The 26988-nt window shown below is 39.2% G+C and overlaps 1 protein-coding gene across 2 annotated transcripts; it reads left to right on the top strand.

The window, feature by feature from the left end:
• The first annotated feature begins 499 nt into the window (after positions 1-499).
• Positions 500-26623, top strand: GFRAL (GDNF family receptor alpha like). Of its 2 annotated transcripts, XM_090136717.1 has the most exons (10): positions 500-562; positions 3686-3820; positions 11260-11418; positions 12855-13283; positions 13996-14052; positions 14710-15037; positions 17537-17796; positions 19724-19819; positions 25373-25454; positions 26424-26552. In XM_090136717.1, exons 1-10 carry the CDS (start codon positions 541-543, stop codon positions 26509-26511), a joined length of 1656 nt encoding a protein of 551 aa, XP_089992843.1. In that variant the 5' UTR covers positions 500-540; the 3' UTR covers positions 26512-26552. The 2 variants fall into 2 exon arrangements, with proteins under 2 accessions (XP_089992843.1, XP_089992842.1); XM_090136716.1 differs by lacking the exon at positions 25373-25454 and having other exon boundaries at positions 26424-26623.
• Positions 26624-26988: the final 365 nt, after the last annotated feature.

Below are 26988 nucleotides of genomic sequence, written 5' to 3'. Positions count from 1 at the left end.
TGAAGTGCACTGAAAAGTGCTTACAGAAGATGGTCAAATGCGGCAACAGTTAAACAAAACTGAATGTTTGAAAATGCATTTCAGAAGAGATTATAGGAAACAGCGAAAGCCATGCTCTGTTTGTTCCTCCTGAAATCAAGTGCTAGCTGAACACAGGAGGAATGCCAAATTGCATGATAAACGCCTAAGAACTACCTCTCACCTAGAGGCAGTCCAGCTCAACTGCTACTACAAAAAGACAAATGAGAAGGGTATAACAAATGCAGCAGGGGAAGCTCTGGGCGTGGGGAGAGGCTTGGGCTGCTCCCGCCCGAAGGAGGTGGGAAGAGGAAGGTACGAAGTGTGCTCGGGCAGGCTGGCAACTCTGCCTTCCCCGCCGCCGCCGCGGCCCCGGCCCCGCTTCCCCTCGTCCCGCCCTGCGCCTTCCTCGGGGCCCGGGCCGGGCCGGACGGGCGCTGTCCCCGCTCCGGGTGCTGAAGGGGCGGCGCCGCACGGCACCTGCCGCTGCTCGGCGCGGAGCTGCACCGCCGGCGGCCGGCCATGGCCGCGCTGCTCTGCTTCGGTAAGTGCGCGGGCGGCGGGGGGATGCGGCGCCGCCAGGAGGCCCCTTCCACTGGCGAGACGCTAGGGTGAGCAGACACCTGGAGAGGGCTCGTACCGGTGTGCCATATCCAGGCCCTGCGGCTTGGGCTTCTTCAGCCTGGCCCGCTAACGAGTCAAAGGTAAAGCAGAGAAGCACCACCAGAACTGATAAGAAGTTGAGCAGGTGAGGAGATCTGCAAACGGGATGTTTTTTGTAAATAAATAGGCACTTGTTTGCTAGTGGGATAGTGTTCAGTGCTGGCAGTGCTATGTGGGTAATTATTGACATTTCCCCTTGAGTGTGAATGGATAAAAGTAGGAAAAACAACAAAGATGGTAGAAAAAGAATTGGTAGAAATGAGTATGAGACAAGTTTTTATTTCTTCTGTCCTGTTTTTTCCACTCTGTACATTTTGTATACATGCTGCTCCTCTTGTTACCGTCTCACTACTCTAAATTTCTAGTCCACTGCTAAAAACATTCTATAGGGAGTTCTTCCTAGGATATTATTAGAATAAAGCTGTCCTTTTTCACATTTGTAACCCCTGATAACAACCACTGTTTGTTTTTCTCCTTTGGAGCTTGCTATCTTTCTACTCTTGCACAGCTCAAGAAATCTTAGTTTCCTGTTCATTATTATCTAGGAGATAATCATTCTTTAGTCTTGAAAGAAAGACTGTAATTAGGAGCTGTGCCTTAGCTCCTAATATGGGCAATGAAGGTGCTAAAATATCCATTTTCCCCCTTCCTCTTTAGACATCAAGTTCTTAAAAAAAAATAAACCAAACCAAACCAGAGCAAAACAAACAAACAAACAAAAAAATCCCGCATCTTTACACTTGTACAAAAAGAGATAACTGTAGAAGTCTAAATTTAAGTGCCTTTGTGTCAAACTATATCACTCTAAAAGTTTTAGCTCAAAATATCTTTTAGATGCCCTGAACTTTCCTAATAGCAAACCAGTTTTGAGTACTCCAAACACGAAATAAATAAATAGAGTGATTAAAGTAATGGCTATCAGTTCATGCAATTGTGCTTAAACCGGAGTGTATTGGATTCTAAAATCATAGATGAGTCTGCTTTGTGTTGACTTGACACTGCATGCCCTCTGTGTGCTGCTGAAGATATAAAAGATCGCAATGTATCATTACATCTGGAGAAGCCCTTTTTTTTAGGACTGAATTAGCCTCAGTCACAGATTATTTTGCAAAAGCATCTCTTCCATTTTATAGACACAGTTTCCAGTTGGGTTCAAAATACATGCACTCTGATATAATCCTAACAAAGGAGCTGCTAACGAGCTGTTTAATTAATCCCCAGTTTAACTATTCATTTTTAGCTACAGGTGTTGAAAAGTTTTCTTAACAGGAGTACTCTTAACAGAGTCTTTGGTATTGCAGATCCTAGCCAAAGATGAATATTTCCCGTTGTATCAGTACCTAAAGCATATTTAAATGATCACCCAGCAAAGCATCCTTTCTTAAAAAGTTCCTGGGTACATAATTTTTCACTGCCTTGTATATATAAGTCATTTTCACCTGTACAGCATTATACCATATAGTTACATTTTCTGTCATCTAAATAATCGGTAACTTCACATTTAGAAATAATTATTTATAAACAACCCCAGGAATTGCATTTTGTAATAATGAGCCAAAAATTATTCCTTTGGGTGAGCCAGTTTGACATTTTTCAATGTTGACTGCAGAAGTTGCTTCTATCAGTCTTCTAGGCTAAGAGCAGCAGCCTGCATGAGTGTTCCAGGCTTAAAATGATTGATCTCACAATCAGCTCAGCATAGATCTGAGAAATGGGAGGGTTATGGACAAGTGGGAAAGGACAAGAACCAACTTCACTCTCTTATAATGAGCGCATGTGGCCTCTTCTGTGTCCCTGCAGCACACTAAATGCTATTGCACCTATTAGAAATAAAGTATTAAATGTTACAGCATCCTTATCAGTGTGTCTCCACAAAGTGATCCCTGTCATTATATCAAGCTAAACATCATTAACAGACGGGATAGCATCACCTCTAAATAGTAGGAGCTCTTTGAGATTATTAAGAGCTATATTTCATTTCTTGTTTCTCAAATGCATCATTTGAAAGACTTAATTTATCTGAATAATGGCCTGACAAGCACAAAGAGAACAGTTCATCTCTCCTGCAGTTCATATTTAAGGATTTAAAGAGAGATGGAAACTCCTCAAATTCCACTTGAGCTTGACTGAATGTCATAAAAAATGACATTGCCCAGAGAGATGCAGCATTCTTCAATAACCAAAGAAAACTCCCAGCAAATGTTCAGCAGCTAGTTTGATAAAACCTTAAATAAGTGTCTGAAACTTAATTTTACATCAAATACACATGGTTACGAATTAGAGGTTGTTTTACCATGGAAATGTTGATGAAATAACTAATCCCCAACTGGTTTGTCTTCTCATAGCAAAGCAATCTTATTTTCTACATTTAAGACAGAGATGGTGCTGATTTAAAATTCTTTACCTTGAAAACTTTCAATCAGTCTTTCATAAGTTTTAGATGCAATGAACACTGACTTTAGGTTCAGTGCACTCAGGGAAATAGATAAAGAGATAAATGTGGGGATTGCTTTCAAGATGATGATTTGCAAAATAAAATCAAAGAGATTGAATAAAAGTTTATTATCTAACACTTGTAGAGCTGTCAGATCTCTTTTGTGTCTTCTATTCATAGGAATTCCTGTGTACCCTGCAGTTTCATTAAATTGCAGTTAAATAAAGTGATACATCCTCTGAATGTCATACTCAGTCTTCTTTTCTGCACTTTATTGTGGCTCTCAGAACTCGTCATTTCTATATATGTGTACACAGATGTCATACATAGCTATGGCTAATGTTACAATACTGGGATAAAAGCAATATGAAATAAGCCACACTGCAACTTTGAAAATTTTGGAGTTTTCAGCTGTAAAACTGAGGAAAACCTTTGTTCTAATAAAAAGTAAATTACTAGATCATTTTAATCGATAGATAAAATACAGTAAATTGAATTGTTATAATCTAAGTGCTAGCAAGAAAAGACAATACTCGTTGTGTTAAATAGTCATTATATTCTGTTTTACAGTGCTGCTTATGTACTTCACAAGTCTATCTACTGCCCAGACTACTGATTGCCCGCGCTTCAGTAAACAATGTATGAATGCTGCAAATGGGTGTGAGAGTATCTGGACTATTGTTGAAGATGTCTGCAATATTTCAGGTAATTCTTTATGGTATATACTTTGTCATTTTGAATGGCTGAGTTGTTGCACTTTTGTAGTGTGCCATAATATTGCTGTGGTAAAAGACTGAAATCAGTGAGATTCCAAAGAGCAAATGGCAGCAGCAGACAGTTGATACCTGAAATCCTTGACTGTAGCCTATCCTGTCTATTTTTACTAACAGTGATGATGTCCCTTAAATAAGGTGGTAAATGTAATTTCCATAATATAAGCAATGTCAGAGTCCGAGCCAACTCAGCAAATCTGAATTCAGGAGAAATTATTCTCCTGTGGGATTATGATAAACTTTTTCCAGCATGTAACTAGAATAAGATTTCAGCCTTTCTCTCTGTAATTCAGAGTTGATTTCATACCATAACCAAAACAATGGAGTAGTCTGCTAGAGTAATTTTTAATACTGTATTATAGTAAGAAGCAAATTAAATAAAGCATTCCTGATAGAAAGTTGTTATATAGGAATGTATATTGTCTTTTTTCAGTGAATAGTACCTATATATCTGAGTGATTCACTTCCAGGGAGTGATGGTACACTAAATTGCAGGTTATGAATGTGACTAATCCTCCTTGAATTGTTAAACAGATTCTTACAGAAAAGAAAGCAGAAAATCAGTCTCTCTCGCTCTTTACTTCAATTCCAGTGTTTGGTGCATCATTCCCATCATTTCCTAGTGAAATATGATTACGTTCTAAGTGAGAGAAGACCAGGTATATGTCTGATCTAAAACTCATCTTAATCTCAGTTGTAGAAAATGTTGCTTTCTCCATAAACCTATTATCTTCTTGAACAAACCATGTAAAAGTCCTTAGGTATCAGTCACCACCTCTCCCTTTTTCGTAATCTCAATTCTTATGTAAAGGTTTAAAGAGCTCACCATTAACTATTAAGTATTCACTTATGAGATGATATGAATAGGGAAGGGAGAAAAAGAGTGGCAAAACAGCATGGCAGTGTCAGTAAGATGAGCTAGTAATGTTTCTTCTGAGTACTGATAAATGTCAAGAACCTTGATCCACCAAAAGCTATGCCTGTACACAAAAAATAAAATGGTCCAGGGACTATTTTCTGGCCCTGAATTCAACTGTTATGGGACAGCACGGACCCATACAGATAAATTTAGTGCTGGCTGTAAAAAAAATGCCTCAAAGGAGTGATTCTAGATCACAGAATCAATCATAGAACCACCAAGGTTGGAAAAGACCTCCAAGATTATCTAGCCCAATCATTCCCTTACCACCAATATTTCCTGACTAAACCACATCCTTTAGTTTCATGGATTCCTAGAATGAATCAGAGAATCATAGAATGGCCTGGGTTGAAAAGGACCACAATGATTATCTAGTTTCAACCCCCTACTTTGTGCAGGGTCGCCAACCACCAGACCAGGCTGCCCAGAGCCACATCCAGCCTGGCCTTGAATGCCTCCAGGGATGGGGCATCCACAATCTCCTCCCACTGTGTCACCACTCTCTGTCTCAAAAACTTCCTCCCAAAGGAGCAGCTCCAGGGCGAGTGAGTTAGCCACTCCCTGGGCAGCCCATTCCAGTGAGAAGAAATTTTTCTTAACATCCAACCTGAATCTCCCCTGGCACAACTTGAAGCCATTCCCGCTCGTCCTATCGCTGTATATGTGGGAGAAGAGGCTGACCCCCACCTTGCCACAACCTCCTTTCAGATAGTTGTAAAGAGCTATAAGGTCTCCCCTGTGCCAGTTCTCTCAGCTGCTCCCTATAAGACTTACGTTCAAGACCTCACAGCTTCATTGCCCTTATGTTATGTTGTCCATGCTATCCTCACCATGTAGCTGACTCAATCCATACCAGGTACCATACTAAAATGCAGCAGTCTAGACACAGACACTTGCCATTAGCCTAGTCTGTGCCTTGGTCTTATTCATAAATTCAGCCAAAAGGATTTAGATATTTAACTGCCATTTCTAGCAACTTCATTCTATAAGGTAGGTACTGGGAATCACCGTGTCCTTCTCCTTATATGGACACGGCTTGAACAAAATCAGCCATCTTCTGATGCCATGATCCATTCAGAGCTTCAAATGAAGCAGAGTTCATGAAGTGAATGTCCCTCTGTTTGTTGCGACTTCGGAGTCCAGCCTCATTTTCGGTCTGTGTGGCACACCAGCAGAAGAAGACACTGACTTCACACCTGCAGTGTGAGCTACTTGAATGCTCCTGCTGTCTGATTGGTTGCAGAGATTTGCACCCAGGTGTCCCATGTCACAGGCAGTATTTAAAATAATTAGAGCAGCAAGTCATCTGTGAATTCTTTCTTAGTGTGTCCTGTTCCAGATACACATCTGCTTCGTACAGAATGGCCAAGTACTTTTAAGAACAGACAGAGTAAATGAAAAATACATGATGTCCTAATGGCTACAACAGTCCCCAGAGGAAATGGGTTTCAGCTCGTGCTCTGTTGAGTTTTTAAATATTTTATGAGCAGTTTCAAAAAGTGGTATTTGAAGAAAAGTATTGAAATATGGTGTACTTTCAGGATCAAGACAGTGAGCTAAAGACGAACTGTCTAGACCCACACTTCTTCCCCAAATTAGAAGATGAATTTGCATCTTTCACGTCATTCACGAAGGCATTAGCACCAAGGCTACTTCACATAAAGGTCAGGATTTGCTCTGTAGCTTTCATCACAGCCAGGTGAGGTGAACCAGCATGATCAAGGAATCCCAGGCACCCATACAGACTGGAAGGAGTGGACCTTTAGAGCAGCCCTATGGAGAAGGACCTGGGGGTCTTGATGGATGAAAAACTTAGTATGAGCCAGCAGTGTGCCCTTGTGGCTCGGAATGCAAGTGGTATCCTGGGCTCCATCAAAAAAGGGGTGGCCAGCAGGGACAGGGAAGTGATTGTTCCCTCTACTCTGCCCCATCTGGAGTACTGCGTCCAAGTGTGGAGCCTCCAGTACAAAAAAGACAGGGAGCTGTTGGAGAAGGTCCAGAGGAGGGCCACAAAGATGATCAGGGGACTGGAGCATCTCCCCTATGAAGACAGGCTGAGGGAGCTGGGCTTATTCAGCCTGGAGAAAAGAAGGCTGTGGGGTGACCTCATTGCAGCCTTTCAGTACCTAAAGGGAGGCTACAAACAGGAGGGGAATCAACTTTTGAAAGGGTTGATAACTGCAGGACAAGGGGAAATGATTTTAAGTTGAGGGAAGGGAGATTTAGGTTGGACGTCAGGGGGAAGTTCTTTACATAGAGAGTGGTGAGGTGCTGGAACAGGCTGCCCAGAGAGGTTGTGGATGCCCCATCCCTGGAGGTGTTCAAGGCCAGACTGGATGGGGCCCTGGGCAGCCTGATCTAGCATTAAATGAGGAGGTTGGTGGCTCTGCATGTGGCAGGGGGGTTGGAGATTCATGATCCTTGAAGTCCCTTCCAACCCTGGCCATTCTATGATTCTGTGATCAGTTCTCTGGAATCCCCTTCAGATTTGTTGCATGTTCCCATGTTATGCTACTTCCCTCACTTATTCTCATGTGTATTTATTCACTGATATTAATGGCATATAACTGTGCCAGAGAACCCTTCTAAAAATAAACTCTTCCCGTGATTGCTTGTTTGGTTTTGCATTTGTAGATTTCCTTATGATAATAGGTTTTGGCAAGAACTCTTTGGTATTGCAGAACACTCAAATTATGTCTAGGACAAATTATTCTAAATGTGGTTAGTATGTGCCATGACCTCAGAGGGTTTGAACCCACAATCAGACACTGATGGTACCTCTAAGAGAGTCCACTGGAACAGCAACAGAAAACTTCAACAACAGCTTTATTACTGAGAACATTATACTACCTGTCAAGAGTACTCCACCTGTGAAAGAGAAAAAACTGAATGGGTGAGCTGTGTGAATGGAAAGAGTCACTTCAATGTTGAGCACAAACATGTTAGTTGGAGACAATAGGCAATGGGGTAAATATCGCTTTTACTAGGTTCTTTATGAAAACCTAACTACAAATGATAATCATGCTCCTGTTCTGTGTTACAAGTTCAGCAGTTTAGTCACTCAGGAGATAACCTCCAAGTTAAATGCATGCATTATCATGACCTTCATTTATTGCTCTCCAGAGCAGGACTGGGGACACTCAACCTAAGTGACTCCTTTAGTGACTCCTTTCTCAGTCACAATGTCCATCACTGCTTCTCTACTACAAAAGCTTTTTCAGAATCTCAACATATAGTCTTCTGAGACAAACCCTTCTTCTAATTTCTTTTCTATGTCTTGATATTGTGAAAAAAGGGGGATCAAAATGTCCATGAGATGGAAAAGACTAAAATATTCATTTTTCATTCTGAAAATTTTGAATCCAAAATTTTTGCTTTGAAAATATCAAAAACGTTTCAGCATTGCAGAATGAAGATTTTTAAGGTTTGTTTTTTGTTGTAGTTTTTTTTTTCTTCTTCTTCTTTTTATTTCATTGAAAACAAAAAGAAAAAAAAATTCTGAGCATACTTTTTTACTGAGTTTACTTTTCTTAGAATAACAGAATCACTGAGGCTGGAAAGGTTCACTGCAGATCTAGAGCAAGACCCTGGGTCAAGTAGTGTTGATTATAAGATGCCTTCCAGGAGTGTGTCCAGTTGGATTTTTAATATCTCCAAATATGGATCTCCACAATCTTCCTGGGCAACCTCTTCTTCTTTTTGACTACCCCCACAGTAAAAAAAAGTTTTTTACTGATCTTTAAGTGGAATTTCTTGCATTTCTGCTTGTGTCTTTTGTTCTGTCACTGCCTGATTCATCTTCCTCTCATCAGATATTTATATGCATGAATATCTGTGTAATCAGTACACCCCTGAGCTTTGCCTTCTCCCAGCTAAATAATCCCATCTCTCTCAGACTCTCTTCGTAAGGCTCCAATCCCTTCATCATTCATGGCACTTTGCAGTACACACTCAAGTATGCCCATGTCCCTCATATTCAGGAGTCCAGTATGGGGGACACGGTACTTCAGATGTGGTTCACCAGTGCTAGAGGGGAAAAACCCCATGCTTTCCTTCTGATGCAATTACAACTGAGATGACTGAAGAGCTGACTGTGCAAGAAGAGAGATTATCACCCTGGAACTTTAAGCTTCTGTTCTGTCACAGTTCTATCTGTGCTCACATGTACATCAATTACGTACATATAAATCAATCAGATAATGAAGAATGATTGCCAAGCATTAGGTCAGATAATTTTTTTTGTAAATGCCTTGGTAGCGTTTGTATAAGCTAAAATTTATTACCTAGAACTAATGAATGATAAAGTGAAATAATTGAAAACCAGCAATAAAATATTTTCTGCTGTTCATCACAGCTGAATCAACAGAGTGTACAAATAGACCAGTGCTGATAATAGGTTATTTCTACACAGCTTTCAAGAGGCCAGGCAAGGGGTAAATCTGATATGCTTGCTGATTCTCTTGATGTTCTTTGTAAGTTCATAGCCCCATAACCTACATCCTACCCCCTGCTGCTGTAATTCAGCAGTGTGTTTGTAGGACACAACGATGGAAGCGTGGCTGGTGCCATAAACATGGATGAACCGAGTGAAGCTGGGAAGCCTGCATACTGGGATTTGAATTTCTTTTCTTCTCATCTCTTCCCAGCTCCATCTGGAAGTGTCTGTAAACCCATCAGGAAAACAGTCAAAATTTTGTAAATTAACCACTTCTTACACAAGCTATTCTTTGCTGTTCTTTATCTACAACTGAAATTTGTCCTCCTAGTTGTATCCTGAAATTCTTTTATTATCCCTTTCTCACTTCGCAAAGTAGAATATCCTCCCACCTACCTCAGTGGATCTCCATAGCCCCCATGTCACCATGTACTTTCCTCCCTGTCTTTACTGTCAGAGAGTGCCCTATGCCCATGACCTTCAGTAGCTCCTATTAGACCTTCTGACTTCCTTGGCTACTAAGAAGAGAAAGAAACATGAGAGCTAAAGGCCAGGTCTTTCTCTACATCATAGAATCATAGAATCATGGAATCATAATCACAGACTGGTTTGAGTTGGAAGGGACCTTAAAACCTATCCATTTCCAACTACCTGCCATGGACAGGGTTACTACTCACTGTATCAGGCTGCCCAAGGCCCATCCAACCTGGCCTTGAAAGCCTCCAGGGATAGGGCGTACACTGCTGCTAAAAGTGCAGAAGGCAAGTTAAGATGGGATGGAGATATCAAGACAAGCCAAGGCACCATGACTTCACTGAGACAGGGGATGAAGTGGAGGTAGAGGATGGGAGCTGTAATCTGTGATAGACTACAACATCCCCCCGGAGCAGTGCACATCTTCATGGATCCCCAAACCCTCCTTAGTCAGTGATGGTAAATGGAGAAAATACAGTGCAGGCACCATTTGAAAAAGGATCCAGGAATGGTAAAATGGGGATGTACACTATTGTGAAGTTAATTCTCGTTCCTTGAGGCAATCCTGCCTCTTGCAGGTCTTCATCTCAGCTGCTTTCCGCTGCCATTCATGTCAGAAACCCCTAAATGACATTAAAGCTGTAATCACATTACAGTTGTCAGCAGCCATGGTGACAGAAGGCACTGCTCACCTGGAAAAGCAGCAAGGCAGGCAGCCAGGCACCACTGCTGACAGGAGCTGTAAGCAGTTTGTAGGTTAAAACAGATCTTCATGCTGCCCCATGACTAGTCTGAATCTCGTGAGCCCAATATATGTATGCCTTACCCTACATATGGTGAGATAACTCACATTCATGAAGCAAAGAGAGGGGAAAGTGCTGGTCTGGGGAGCTGCGTGCCTGCTTTCACAAGGCAGAACATGGCTTTCACATTATAAAGCTTTTTAAAAATGGTGATAAATTGTTTCCTGTATAACTTTCTTAACCAACTTGAAATTTTCTCAAGCAATAATGAATGCACTTGTAAAACCATTTAGTCCATAAAGCAGAGGGCCAACTGATTTATTTTGTCTCACACTGCTGAGTGGCCTCAGATCCCAGCTACGCTCCTCCTCTACTCCCCTCCCCTGCAGGTATTTCCATCACCAAGCTCCAGCACAGTGATGTCTGCTGGCTTACCTCACTGTGAACACGGTCCCTTAAATGAACTCCTCTGTAAGCCAAAAGTGCACTAATTCTGTTCAATTCCCATCAAAAGTAATCATTTTAACATTTTATGTACCTTGGAAGAGCGAGCAGAAACAGACATTCTGGCAGCAGGTCAAGCCCAATACAAAAAGGAAATATTGTGCCCACGTCTTTATTACATTGTTCTGAATATTATTTAAAATTTGTAAATTATGTCAGGTTTTCAAGGAAAATGAGGTTCAAGCCATCTTCTTGTGGCAAAACACATTATTTTTGTGCTTCAATTGAATTGTTTTATGTAACCATATCCCTTAAGCGTTCATAAGCATTAACAGCATTATAATTTTAACTGTGAGTTCCAGGTAATAGATGCAAGGCAGAAGATGCTATTGGCTGTAATAGAATCATCCAGGCTCTGGCTGACAAATATCCAGAATTTAAAAACTGTGTCTGCACTACAGATGGTCCCTGCAGCATCACAGCTATACTCGGGAATCGATGCAGTGCTGACAAAGGTAGTAGTTAAATGGGACGTTTTAATTGTGAAGAAGAAAGATTAAAATATAACTCTGTAACTCTCATTTTAACTAGATTCAAGTTTTTTTGTGCATTTCTCAAACCTTATAATTTACCCCCCTCAATATAGTTACGTTTTGTCTTTTCTATGATATTAACTCTCCAGCATGCACATGAAAGCAACGCTTTAAAACAAATAAAATTAGTAAAAGGCACATGAGGAATTCAAATGGTCTTGCAAACCCTTCCTCCATGCAATGGGAAGCAAGAGTGAAAACACTGGGTGTGCTGAGGTCTCCTCATTGCCTTAGATCTGTGTTACTCACATCCAGCCCTTGTGAATGGGAGTGAGAGTGAGTGGCTTGCCCCAAAGTGCTGTTGAGTCACTTTGCATCTTCATTGCATTTACTTGGTTAGGGGAACACTGCGACTGCCTTCACGATTAGCTGTACATTAAAGCTGCACTTAATACATAGAAAGCTTCCTCTATAGAATTCCATTGTAAACAAGGGTCCCAGCTCCTTCTAATTTATTTTACACTGTTCTGAGAACTAGAAAATATGTTTCTGAAACTGAGAAATACTTGGTGCATGTCAGACTGGCAGCTCCTCACCCAATTTAATGATAGTAAATCTGACATGAGAGCGATAAAATCAGCTGGAGAGCAAGAGTTTGGAAAGTAAGCCCTGAGGTTGATTCCCTGCTCTGATTCATCTGATCCATCACACCCTGCTGACATCAATGAGTGTTTATCACACACATGCTACTAGGATATATATCTTTATTCCAGAGGAAATAATAACATCCTGACCTGAAACATGAAGAGTGGGTAGCTAAAACCTGCTGTTCATGTCATTGGACCACTTGATTTTGCTTTTAGCAAAAGAATTATCTTTTTTTTTCTTTTTCTTTTTTTTTCTTTTTTTTGGAGGGAGGGGGAGAGGGGCGTTCCTCTCCTCTCCTCTCCTCTCCTCTCCTCTCCTCTCCTCTCCTCTCCTCTCCTCTCCTCTCCTCTCCTCTCCTCTCCTCTCCTCTCCTCTCCTCTCCTCTCCTCTCCTCTCCTCTCCTCTCCTCTCCTCTCCTCTCCTCTCCTCTCCTCTCCTCTCCTCTCCTCTCCTCTCCTCTCCTCTCCTCTCCTCCTTTTTCTCTCCTTAGATGGCTAAAATTATTTGACATTAATCCCTTTATATTGTAATTGCAGTGCATGGCATTTGGCAACTGAATTGCTGAACTAGACTATACATTATACAGATACCAGGACTGAAAAAGATATACTATTCTGCAAGAATCTGAAATTACTATGTATATATACATACATTCAGCTCAATTTAGTCATGTCACAACTAGGACCATTTCATCCACTTTTCTGAAATTTGTTGTGACCTGACGTTGCAACTTCTATTCAATGTCTGTCTTTTTTTTCCTGTTTGCACAGAGAGTATGGAAAGTTCATCAAGATCAAATGCTGAGCTGAGTTTTAGGCAGCACAGAAAGCCCCAAAGCCAAAGACACCCCGGTGAATTAGAGAAGGATTGCACCACTGCAAAAAGATTCTGTCAAGAGGATCTGTACTGCTCTTCAGTGTATAGGAGCTTCCAGAGAGCGTGCCGGGCAGAGGCAGCAAAATGTAGGATGGGCAGCCAGGAATGTTTGTCAGCATGGAAAGAACTGAGGAAAACAGTGCTGGGAGAGTGCAAGTGCTCGGAGCCACTACAAAGGAGATGCCTTAGAATATGGAAGGGAATATTTAGCAACCCTTGTGTGCAATACTCTCAAGGGAACCAAGATTCAGTAGCTGGTGAAAATGGTGATGAAGATGATGATGATGGTGATGATCATGATAAAAATCAGGATGCTGACACAGGTCGGTGCTATTCCAGAAGTCAGAACCCTGTCATACATGCATGTGTCTGTGGAAAAAACAAATTCATAAACCACTGCAGTTTACCATTGGAAACAGGATAGTTTTGAGAGGCTTATTTAGATGCAAATGAATAATCTGAAAGCAAAACACAAAACCCTGAGTGAAAATACTATTTTCCTTCAATTGGTTAATTTGGTAACTCCTGACCCTAATCAGTCTCTTTTAGCACTACACTATAGCTAAAAAAAGAAAAAAGTTTCATTTTGCATTTTTCAAAAGCAAAAATAAGAATTCTCTGCCTGCATTGACTTCATATTACAACAAGTCTTAAAGTTTTAAGAGTTTTAAAAACTGTGTATACAGATGAATACATTAAGGCCACTGGCCTTATTTATTCACAATAACCCTGATTTTATTCTAAGCCGAGCATCTCTACAAACTCTCCTTCATTTCACAGGAGGTATAATTATGTATCAACAGCCATTGTGAAAGTGTGCTTTCACCCCAAAGTCTATAAATACATGTAACAGTGCTGCTAGAGTTTGTTAAAAGTTGACAATTCCTGACTGATCACTGAGCTGATCTATTTTATTCTTGCTTATTTTTACCAGCACTATTTCAGCAAAACAGACAATGCTTTACTGCTGAAAACTAACCTACGGCATGATTTATCATCACTGCTCATAACTATATCCATATCTTTCTGTTTTAGACAAGATTAGTATGGAAACAAAGCTACAATGGAGTTTATCATCTCTCTCCAAGCAAGGTATGAATTTATTTCTGGATCCTAGTAACCCATTTTACCTCTGTTCTCATATACTGTGCGTTGTATCTCCAGATTAAAATGAATAGTTTTCATTCAGATTACTGAAGAGCAAGGAGTCAGTAGAACCCTGAATATTTTAGTTAAATGCCTAGATAGATGAGAATCCAAAAATGATAGGTAACAGTCCTGTTTCTGTTACATTTATCAAGGCAAAACTTATCCCGTAACCCTTTTGGAGTTAGAAATAGCTATACAGTTTTGGAAGGCTTATAGCACAGCCTACAATTACCTGAACTAGATTTAAAAATGTCATACTGGACATGTCTGCATTTTTAAGCATCCATTAGTCAGTAGCTCCTGGAAGCTATCGAATACTCTGAAGAAATTTCCATCTTGCCATTTCTCACTTTCTTCTTCCTCGCTTATCTGGTAGGACAAGAAGTTACAAGGGGGTTGCATGTGAGAGACAAGCAGTGCAAGGGTAGAATATGAGGACAACAAAATGAGCTTAGAAGAGGCAATGTTGGAAGAGATGGCTTGGAGCTTTGGGAAGACTAACTTGTTTTTAATGGGAATAATGCAGGCAGGTTGACTACCAACCATCACTTGAGTAAGATTTTCTTCTGGTTTCATTTTAAAAATCATTATTCTTTTTAGCATACACAGCAAACAGATCCTGTTTGGATGTGAACATGGACTGTGTTGAAGATGAAGTATGTAACAAACAGTTGTCCCTGTACCTTAAGGTCTGTTCAGTAAATAAGAAGTGCAACATGGAAGAATGCCAAGCAGCAATGAGGTTCTTCTATCACAACATGCCTTTTGAAGTTGCCCAAATGATGACATTTTGTGATTGCGTCCAGCCTGACGAATCCTGCCACAGTGCCAAGGAACTTCTTCATGGCAAGCCCTGTGCAATTACTTCAGCTCCAGTCCCATCATGTCTAAGTGTAATTCACATGTGTGAGGAAAATGAATTGTGCAGGTAAGTAGAAGAATGATTACTTTTCCTAATCTCGCCTAGAGTTGTGTGCCTGTGAATAATGATTTGATCAAATAATTTTTGTACTTCTCATATATAGCAAAATGATTTTCAGCACTCTATCTGTTCTGTATCATCTCTTGTGTTTGACACTACAAAAAGTCACGCTTTATGGATACAAACAGCAGAGAATTACCACCTTTAATCTTTGATCTTTACATCTTAGTTATCAGTTTTAGAACACAGTTTTCACACTCCACCTTCCCACCAGGTGCTTTTCACCCCTTTGACTTACTCTTGCATGATAACTATAGGCATCTAGAGACCCTCTTCACACAAACTCAAATAGAAGGGATCTTTAAATCATCTTGTGTAAGAACTGCACTGAATATTTAAAATATTTAGAGGAGTCAGATGTGGGCAGAGAACATTTTACTAGGTTATATATAGCACATTATTAGGTTTGATTAGGATAATTTACCCAATTACCCAGTCAAAAAAGTTAGGTTATCTATCCCTTGGCACAGACAGCAATTCTTTGAAGTCTAGTCTGAAAAGAATCTACAAAGCAGCAGGTTCCATTTGGACATCTATCATAGATGTCTGCATTGAAACTGGTAATTCAATAAGTAATCCCACAAGCAAACCACAAACATTCATTTTCAGACAGGTCTTGGATCATCAGTGGCCTTTTCTTCTGTCTGTTTCGTGACTCTTAACACCATTTTGGCTGGACAAACTATTCTGTGAGGTATTTTCATTACCACTTTCTTCAGATAACACCTGCCAGTCTGCTCCTTTGCCCCCTAGCAGTTTACACAAATTATGCAGCAGACTGGGAGAAGTTTGTTTGGTTAAAGTAATTACCTCTTTCACCTTAGCATCTCGCCCTTCAGATCGAACTGCTGTGTGACCAACTTGGCCCTTTGTAAAACTTTTATATTATTATTTATTCTCAGATAAACATGAAAAAAAGCTCTCCTGAAATATGCAAAGACCACCAATGTCATGAGGAGGAACACAGTTTTCAGATTTTATTTTATTTTAGAAAATATGTAGCAGGGTTAGCTCATACTCTCCCTTCTATTTAATTGACACCATTTGGGGATGGCCAATTGGCTCACATTGGTTTTCAGTGTAGTCACAGGTTCTCTTATGGATTACACCTCAATTTCACTTCAAAGCTGTGCTTCATTTTACTCTCAGTAAACAAAGCAGGAGACCAAGAGACACTTTCAGTTCAGTGCAGGCTACTCAGATTGACGTCAGGGGGAACTGCCCTTTTTTATGTCAGGAAGAATTGGACTACGAATGTAAGTCTGTGCATGTGCATGTGTACACATGCAATACCATAATGGAGACTTGCTGAATTACCCATTATTTTGGGAGCATTAATGTTTCCTGGCACTGACAATAAGTGGACATAATTAGCAAAATTATTCTGTGAATTATGGCTAGCTGTATCTGTAAATCTGAAGGTGAACAAAAATAATTCCATTAGCACAGAGGTGGCATCTGCTTTGAAACCTTTGCTGGTGTAATGAAAATATTTACAATAAGGTCCAAGCTGGATTTATAAGCTATAAGTCCACATTTTTCTATGTGACTCGCTTGTAACAGTTAGGCAATAGCAATAGTAAATTAACAGCCTAATGTTATGATCAATGAAAGAATATTTTAAGATACTACAGTACACTACGTAACAACATTTTACCTTTCTTGTGTGCTAAGATTTAATATAAGTGATAAACTGGTTTCCAGCCAATATCTACAGATTACTTAAATAATCTTTAATAAGTCTTCTCTTTGGTCATACCAAAAGCACTAAATAATAATTTTATTCTACTCTAAGAGCAAATAAACTAAAATAATTTAAGTCCATAGAGTTGGGAAACAATTCCTCACATAACCTCTCTTCACTGTCAATTAATTTTTAAAGGCAAATATTTGCAATGAAATTCCTTCTCCAGATCCTTGGTCATTTTGTATTTTGTTAGCATTCTATCTGGAATTTTTGGTTAGTTGGTTGGCTTTCAGCACAGTATGCAGATTATTTTATTTCAATTAAATTCAATATTCATTTTTCTTATCATGCTGCCCAACAAGCTCATCCCCTAGAAAGTTGCCTCTTCTGTTTTCATGGTGGTGACTGGTCTTATTCCTCCACCTACTGTCCCTGAAGATCTGGGACTGCTGGAATTCACTATGATTTCTGCTGGACCCTTGGAAAGACTACACAGATGCTGATTTGGGGGTACAGCTTATTGTTTCAAAAAACTTTTTGAGTAATGGTGTTATTTCAAGTTACAATTTTGCAGTTTCACTGAAACGAACAAGGTGCAAAGCAGAGCAGAATTTATGCCAGCTATCACTGAATATTTTGATTTTTAAAGCTTACAGGGCACTTCAAGAATACACTCTCTTTTTATGATCATCCTTAACTATCCTTTTGTGAAATCACAGTTTCAAAACCATCATTGTACACTTCTTTTTTTCTGCCAGGAAAAAATACAAAGCTTTTTGGGACAAATGTTGGAGACACGTGACCAAAGAATGCTATGAAGATGAAGGCTGTCTTGAAACTTTAATTAAAGACGACATGCCCTGTTCTGCAAACGCTGATTGCAAAGCAGCCTACATCAGCAACTGGGGCACAATGCTACGTGTGGAGTGCACCTGTCAGAATTCACCACCGGCAGAACAGTCGCTGTGCAAGCTCTTCCATCACATGCTGCACAGCACGTCCTGCTTCAGTCAGCTACGTGAGTAACAGATGATACTTCAAAGAATATTTAATTTAAAATCTTAAATTAAAATGCTAACTTGCAGCAAATCTTAACCATATCACTGCTATACTACATGGATTTCACCAAAGTTTATACCTGTAGGTTTTTAATCCAAATTGAAACACAGATTGCATGTGCAAGTTGTTTTCTCTGGTTGTGGGCAATATTTTATGCTAGCAATACATTGGCTACAAGTCTCACTACATTAATTTTCTGGCTGGAATAACAATAAAAGAACAATTTTTGGGGTGAGAAATACTATGCAGATTAGAAAAGCTTCAGAGTCTTTCTGTCATTGACTTAATGTTGTACTTTGGCACAGCATTAGAACAATCAATATGGTACATATTGGTACATAGAACACAATATACATTATGTTTTTATGTGTTTCTTTCTTTCTGTTTCTTCTTGGAGTCTAAATATTAGCCTAGCTAAAACTTTAAGTTGGCTAACACACATTTAGGAAATGATTTAGTAAATGTTAACCTTACAACTGATTGGTATCTTAGACACAGTTTAACTGTGTTGCGAAGCTGCATAAAAAGAATAAATGATCTGCTACCTTCACGTGGTTACTTAACAGTAATGAGAAAGAATACAGAACTGAACTGACAGTTTTCTAGCTTTAACTTCTGAGCACAGATCTTGTTCGTGTTAGAAACTGGGACACAGAAGTCAATGCAATAAATTCTGCCTTTTTCAGGACAGGACTTCATTTGTTTTTCTTTCTATGCAGTGGCACAGAATGATGCAAGCCAGTATGTGCTAAATATAAAACTCCTTGCTAAGACCTTCTTTAGGACTCAGTTGTTAGTGCAACGAATGGCAACATGAAAGAGAATATCAGTGTTTTCATATGGGTCAGGAGAGTGCTTTTGAAGCAAATCCTGTTTGTTTGTCCTCACTTACTGTGCTGTGGGGTCCCAGAGTGGTTCAGGAGAAGATGAACTGGACTCCCACAGCCTAAAACTGACACTGAATGTTCACCTATTACATCAGCTCCTGGCCATGCCATCTGTGGACCAGACCTACGACCTGACTACCCTCTCCACAAATACACATAATGTGGCACTTATATCTATTACACGAACTTGCTAATGCATCTATATGTAATTATATATTCACATGGTAGCCTGGGAGAAGGAATTACTTCCAAAGATTTCAGAGAAAAGGAATGATTATGTCATAGTTCCATCCAAGTGACTTTTAAAAACAAATTAGCTGCATACATGCATTTCATTTAATGATTTAGCTAATTTTTGAGTTTTAGCCATCCCCCAAAATTGCTACTGATAATAGTATAATTTTTTCTTGTCTTTCAAAATACACTTGAAAACTAAAGTAACTGCAGAAACACTGTGCTTAGGCTTAGACAATCAGGACAATTAAGCCTAGAAAAGTTTAAAATTGCAGCACCAGCTCCTCTGACAAAGTAATACTGTAACACTGTTAAATTTGAGACTGTGCTGGCAGTGAGTTTGTGATGAACATTATTTATTTGTTTGTTTGCTCCATGACTGCATCTAATGATCCAAACTAACTCTGTTAGTTGCTCTTTACATAGCAAGAAAAAAGATAATTATCATATTAGAATAATCAAATAATTGCTCATCAGGTTTTGCCATTCACTGAAGCAGTCTCAGGATAAAAGTGTTTTTGTGATGGGAACTTCCCTAACCTAATTGGGATTAAAGAACAGAAACTTGCTTGTTCCTGTGGTGCAATGAAGTTCCTGCTTGTCAGTTGAAAACTGGGGATCCAGAGCCCTTGGCTAAGTAAAGGATTGGTACTATTGCTGCCTTTCTAAGTTCTGAGGCTCTTATCAAAACACCAAATAATAATATTTTTTTACATTATTATTAAAAAATAATAATTCAAGTTGATACATGTTTCCAATCTTCAGGTCAAATTTCAGTTAGCAAAGGTTTTCATTGGCTGAATACAGAAATACCAGGAGAAAAGCTTTCCAGAACACAACTGCATTCATCTTCAATTAATGGTAAGTTTGAGCCAATCACTTCATGATTTTAATAGAAGCATTACTGAAATTTCCCTTGTGTTACAGAGAAGACTAAAGATTAACTCCCCTGGGTGGTTTCAGGAAGGCGAGCTTTACCTGTTCCACTCTCATTCAACATTATGTGGAAAAATCTTTCTACTTGATTTCCTTATCTTATACAACCACAAAGTAAAGATAATTAGGCTGCACCAATTACTCTGATAAGTGGTTTTGAAATAGATAGCTCACAATCACTATATTATAACTGGGCACAATTAAGCTATTAAGCCCACCATAGCCTGATTCTCCATACAGTCAGGAGAATCACAGAATCTCAGAATATCCTAAGTTGGAAAGGACTCATAAGGATCATCAAGTCCAACTCATATAGAATCAATAGTAGTCATAATATGTAAAATAAATGATTAGCTTTGATGCCACACCTGCTTCTCTCCTAACTTTCTTGACTTTTTGTGCCATACTAGTTACAGTGAAATTAGGAAGATGCAGTAGTTGATCTGAGAAGGGTGCTGTGTTATACTCCATCAGCTATGCAGGGCCTGCAATTGTGGATCGTGATATCTCATGGGTTGAAAAGCAGCATCTGCTTTTCTTTCTATGCATTTACAGTAAGCAATTAAGTGACATAAAAGATACTGATTTAATACATTTTCTCATAGCTGAAATAATATTAATTTTATATTTCCTTTTGAAGGATCTCATTACAGAGTAAGAATACTAAAAAGCTCAGTGCACAAATACTGTCTCTAATGAGAAACATTTGCTCTACCTTGCATAGGGCAGATTGCAGTACTCTACATATTACTACAAATTAGTTCCTTTTTTACAAGAAATGTTCACACTGAACACCTTTAACAGTGAAAAAATAATTCATGCTCCACATACAGTACAAAATAAAGGATATTCCATCAGGTCCACCCTTCAGCTTTTGCTGAAGTGTCCAACCTGGGAATTATAAATATAGACTGTTAGTAATAATATTCCTGAGACCAATGTCATGAATAATTGAGCATTCCACTGTAATTTTAGCATAAAAACTCTTTGCTGTATCCTGGAAGTGTTGGCTTCTTTTTGCCAACTATAGGGGGAGCCTGAATCTCTGGCTGGCTGGAACTAGACTTTAGTGGTTAAATAATGAATGTTGTAATGGAAGAAATCCTGCTGTAAGTGAGAAAAAGTAAAATGTGAGCTATTTCACCCCAGTGACCAGTTCTAACTGCAGACCCCTTTACTGGGTAGAATGCAATATGTATTTCCCTCAAAGAATTAGATAAATGTTTGCAAAAAGTAGGCTGCGCCCAGTTAATTCTACTCCCACTGAAATCTGAACACTTTCCAAAAACCCATCCTTGAACTCTAACAGAATTTTGGATGGCCTTAGAAAAATAAAAAGAATGCTGACCAGCCTGAAAGATAAAATAAAATATTCCTCCTATTGGAGCTGTCATGTGTACTAGCTGGGAAGTCTCTAAGCTGTATATTTCTCATTGGAAGCCAGGTCAAGGAGAAGAATCTGATTTCAGGATATCTACCTGATGATAAAAACCATATTGCAAATTATTCTATAAATCCCACTGCCAAAAATCTATCCCTGTGCCCTGGATGTATATGCTAGTAAATGCATATTACTTTGGCTGCAAAGGGAGTTATCATCTTTACAAAGTATTTATCTTTATTGAAATCAAATCCCAAGAAGAATCCCATGATGTAGATGCAAAACGGTTAAGTTGTCAAATATGTTCTTTTGAGTGTCTGAAGATATTTAAGAATATTTGCTGAACTCGAAATGCTGGAGATAACACTTGCCTATGTGTTGTCCATACCTCAAAATCTCAGAAGAGTTCTTTACTTAACTTGCATAAAATACAAAGATCTTTCACAAATTCAAATTAATGTCTGCAGATGAGTAAGCCAAAAAAGACACTCAGTCTTTCTTTAACTGTCCCTTAATTCTTTATCTCAAAAAAGTTACTGCTCAAAGAACAGTTCAAAAAAACTTTCCTGTTTTACACAGTAGTACTGTCCATCCTTAGATAATTGGATAATTTTTAATAAAAGCGCTTCTTAATAAATAATAAATATAGGCATATATACCAACATATGTATGAATGAATATGACCCTCTTCGTTGGGAATTATGCCAGATTTGGGTGTAAGCAAAGATGCTTTGCTGTGAATGCAGTAGCCAGATATCTTGGGTCCGAAGTAGTTCAACTGCACAACTCCATGATCAAGAGCTAACCACTTGCTGTGGACAAACTGACCCTTGGTGACTGTACAAATGCACATTCCTAGCCTGCAATAAAATTCAACTTATTCCATCTCTTACTGAGAAAAGGAGAATAGTATGTATAAAATGCTGCTGCAGAGAAGCTGCTACATAATGTAGAGGTAATGGTAACATTTTACAGCCTGGCATGGCGTATATCAATGACCTTAGCCTCCTAAATCAGGTTGTGATGTTTGAAAACAGGATTAGATATCCAACGTACTTTGGCAACCATTGGCCCAAGTGGCATAAGAGTGATGATAGAGGTCACCCTCGCTACTGTGAAAGGGCTCTGTTTAGCTCAGTGAGATCTGCCACATAAGAAATTGGCTTGTGTCAGGAATATTGAACCACAAGATATCTTGAAAAGAAAGTGTAAAAGATGAAGTCCTCTGCCTTTTGCCCTTTGGTTTGCCATGAAAAACAGGACTGTTTAAAATTCTTAACAGGATTTTCACTCAGTCACATACCCAGGAGGATACATGACAACCTGTGGGTTGATTCGCCCCAGTTAAAACAGTGTGAGGTAGGCAGAGGCCTGATCATTTTCAAAGTTGATGAGACTTCTCCTGCAAGCTTAAACGGGACCAGAATCTTATGTCATAGTACAAAAAGCAAGCGACAAACTAAACAAAAGCTCTCCAAACTTCAAAAACGCTGTTATTGCCCGTGGAGTTACCCACTTTCAGTCTGGTTTTGACTTCATCCTATGCAAATCATCTCCATGATTTTGCAGATTCAAATAATTTAGAAGATTGCTTCTTACACCTTAATTTGAAAAATGAATCATGCATGAAGATAAGCATTCACTTTCATCAGTGTAGAGCTTTGGAGCTTGAGCATTTTTTGAATGGAAGAAAAAGCTAGGAATACGCAACTCTTCTCTGGTTCTTGTCAGATACAGTAAAATTGGGGCATGACCCAAGACTCTTGAAATTAATCTTATTTTCCTCCTAAATTGTAGAGTTATCAGATATTTTCTACCAAGTAGTTTTGCTCTGCTGAGAATCTAGATAAACATGTAATTGGCAGGATTTATCTATAATTATACTGGATGCTGTGAGAACTGAGATTAGTTCCTCTCCAGCGACTTTAATTTGTAAGGTATGAAACACTGTCAATCTCATTATTTTATAAATGTAGAAGCCTGCAATGGCCTGCAGTTAGCCAAGAAACCTTAGAGCCCCAGCCGGAGTTAATTTATCTAATGAATATTCACAGTTCTCTCACTACAAATACATGCAGATTTACACAGGAGACTGATCCCACTAATTGTTTCAGCTGATGAGCCCACAGCTGTCCTATTGCAAACTTTGTCACCGCAGTGTTTGTATTTCTATACAGGCAGTTCCTACTAGCACTACAGCTGTCATGTTCCTGAGGTTTGTAGCCCCTCCAAGGAAGGGCAAGACATCTGTCCCAAAGCCGTGGCAGCCTTGCCATAGATTTGTCCCTAAGCTGCTCAACCAAATTCTCATGAGCATGAGGCAGCTTCATAAGGTGGTACAGTTCAGTACCTCACACCATAGCAATGGGAACGTCTTCTCTCCTCTTGTGCCCTTTCATTCTGCAGGACTGAGATGAAAACATCTTACAGTTGCTTTCTACTGCACTGTGTCTTTACACAACATGTGTGCCTTTCAGTCTTCACTAGGCATACAGATATTTGCATCCCTTTCTCCATCCAGCCAGATAACTCAGACAAGATCTCTTCTTTTGCACCTCAGTCAGCTGAAGAGAAGCACTAAAGCAGACAGCTACTTCTTAGAACCAAGTCATGATGTGACCTATGTACACTGCATTTTTTATTTGCTATCCTGCTAGGAGTAGGAAAGTGTTTGAACTTTTTATCATATTTTTAATCATTGTGATGTCTGCTATCCAGTGAAATGTGAACATGGGCAACAGCATGATAGCTAAGGTTGTTTACAGACCCATAACTACAAATGGGCTTAATTTCAGCCAGTGTTTTTGATGTTTGTTTAGGTACTGGCTTTAGGCCTTAAATCATTGCTAAGATCATATTCAGATGAGAAAAATGGAATCACACAGACCATCATGTCATACAGGAATTTACATGTGTATGCTGGTAGTTTTCATGGATGGGATTTGGGATGAACAGAGCCAAAATTTCATATCTATATTTCCTAACTCCCCTAGCAGTATTTCACATTTTGAGAACTGGATGGAGACAGATTAATAGTGAAAATTAACATAAAACATTCCTTGCATTTTTAGACAAGCAGGATGCCTATCAAGAAACAGACACCCTACAACATTTTTAAGGGAAGATAAATAGGCACATTCAAGTATTTAGAAAACAAAGAATATATAAAATGGAAATATAAAAAGAAGAATTATTACTTCAGCCACAAAACTGTGCCCTCTCCCAGCTTTACAAATTCCCACGCTTCTCAGAAGGCAGGAGAAAATATATGGCTTTTAGCATGATCTCATCGTGAACATCTTGCAACAGGCAAGTAGAAGGGTCTCATTTTTATTCCTGTGGCTCTTGATTTGGGTCCTTTTGTTGTTGAACCTCTGCACATCTTGATGGCACGTTCTGGCACGTTATGTTTCCTTCTGAGCCAAATATTTTCCCTTCAGAATATTGGATCAAAAGTAATACATTTACTCCACCAGGAAAAACAAGTTTCCCCTCTTTTGGAAAACAACAGTTGAAACAATTCCCAGTTTTTCAACAGTCAGAATTTTTAGCACATAAGCTGCCTAAGTGACTTCTTGGTGAGAACTCTAAGAGAAAGAGGAAACTCCATGGGCACGGGGCCCAGAAACACAATGTTAGATCCCATTTTACTTTAATTTGATTCTAGACTGAGTATTGCTTCACACTGCAATTATGGTAATATGTGAAAAAGAAAAAGAGGCCAGGCAGATATTTAAGAGCCAGATCTCCTCCAATACACCGAATAAAACTGACATCTTAAAATCAACAGGGAAAATACTCCAAAACACAAATCAGAGTAACAAGCTGTTGCAGTTTCCCCGGGGTAGAGTAAAAGGTAGTGCTACACACGTGAAGTGCTATTGGAGCTGGTGTTTACTACAAGTCTGAAAATGATTTTGCACCAGCTGGTGAAGCAGGAGTAACTCCCACCATTGGCATACCATCTCCTTTTAATTACTGGCATCAGAACTGATTGCTAATTTAGCGTGCAAATGTATGTGTTCCAATTCAGATCTCAAACCTGATTCTTGTCACTGAAGAATGTTTCTTGTCTGCTTTCTGGTTTTGGCTTGTAGGTGAAACAGTCTACATTATTGCCTATTCCTCCTGCATAGTTCTCATCCTAGGAATAGTCCTGTTGACTCTCCTAAAGATCAGGTAATTTGATAGGAGTATTAATCTTTGGTTCTAGGAAATTGGAAAAGCAGAAAATAAAATGTTTTGATTTAGTTGAGAGTTGGCACTGTGACTGTCTTTAAAAACAGTCCAGCATATCCCAGCAATGGAAAGAACTGACATTGCGGGTGTCAGCGGGAAGATGTGAAACATGATGCATATCTACAATGCCCTCCATTCATACAGAGATCTCAGGCTTTAGGAGGTTTCATTTCCTGTCCCATGGCAGGGGAAGGTGAAATCTGAATTCAAAAATTCTGCAAGGCTACCTTCCTAGCCCCGTAGAAGGCAGAGGAAGTGCAGAAAGGAAATGAGAATATTCAGCATTATAACATATTTAGAAACAGAACTGTGAATGCTGCTATTGTAGTTAATATTCTTGCCAAATACCATTTTTGCTGATAGGATTCTGTAAACATTCCCACACACAGTATGAAATGCTGCCCATATGCCAGCGCTTGGTAAGAAAACAGAAATGTGCATTCACTTAATCAAATGAACATGGCCTTTTCTTAAATGATACATTTTCTTGGACCAAATTAAATGGCCAGATTTCAAGAATTACACTGTCAGATGATAGGTAACAGAACATGATGTAGCAGGAGCTATATATAGTGGGGGGGATATTGAGTCGAATTTCATTATTAAATTCAGAGGCAGATCAAAGAGGAATCGTGCAGAAAAATGCAAAAGGCAATTCAAGGATATATGGGCACAGAGGCCTTTAGGTTTGCAGTTACAGGAATATCAGCATATAAATAAAACTCAGATTTAAAGAATAGAGGGGATGGAAGAAAGAACAGCACATTAATAACGGTGAAGGGAATTACTTTATACCACAAAGTTCATCATGAAAAGAGGGGAATTTTGCCACTGATTTCAATTAAGCCAAAGTTCAAACCAAAAGCTGTATAGTTTATAGCTAAATACATGCACATTCTTTGTTTTCAGAGCCTGCAGAACAAAACACGAGTCAAGAAGTCCCTCGCCAGATCATTCTTCTGAAACATTTATGGTCCATTATAAAAGTCACAGATGAATTACTTTGTTGCTTATGCTTTTTAAGGCTACTCTTGAAAGCCAGCCTGTTGTACATATGCGGTAATAAAATATATAATAGAAAACTTACTATAAATTACAGAATTTTGTAGTTGTGCATACAGAAGATTTTTCTATTTATTAACACATTAAAACTTTCACAAGCTTAAAAAAAACAAACATATTTTTGCGTAGATTCATAGATCTGTCCTGAGTTATACTTTTGCTATTTCCTCAGACTCATGTGACTGATATTAATGCTGTATCAGCACAAGTCTGGCTTTGCAATGTGTCTTGTGGGGCAAACTGTGAGAGCCACTCTACGGATGTGAATTTATCAGGCAGAAAGGAAAAAAATCCACTTGAAAACATTTCAGAGAGCAGTTAGGAAGCATAGATGTGGGGATTTCGTACACTAGGTTCCCTCCACGTACCCAATGGGCTATCTATGAGGCAGCACACATGGGAAGGTGGCCTG

Source organism: Phasianus colchicus, chromosome 2 (genome assembly GCF_987193195.1).
Source record: "Phasianus colchicus chromosome 2, bPhaCol1.hap1.1, whole genome shotgun sequence".
NCBI classification, from domain to species: Eukaryota; Metazoa; Chordata; class Aves; order Galliformes; family Phasianidae; genus Phasianus; species Phasianus colchicus.
The sequence above is the reverse complement of the archived record's forward strand: the minus strand, read 5'-3'. Positions and strand labels throughout refer to the sequence as shown.

What these genes read in the sequence shown, in the direction of transcription:
- GFRAL (XM_090136716.1), top strand. Translation starts at nt 541, where the DNA reads ATGGCCGCGCTGCTCTGCTTCG. An exon ending in AAATCAGGATGCTGACACAG is followed by an intron (nt 13,284 to 13,995) that starts GTCGGTGCTATT and finishes TTTCTGTTTTAG; the next exon opens with ACAAGATTAGTATGGAAACA. An exon ending in ATCATCTCTCTCCAAGCAAG is followed by an intron (nt 14,053 to 14,709) that starts GTATGAATTTAT and finishes TATTCTTTTTAG; the next exon opens with CATACACAGCAAACAGATCC.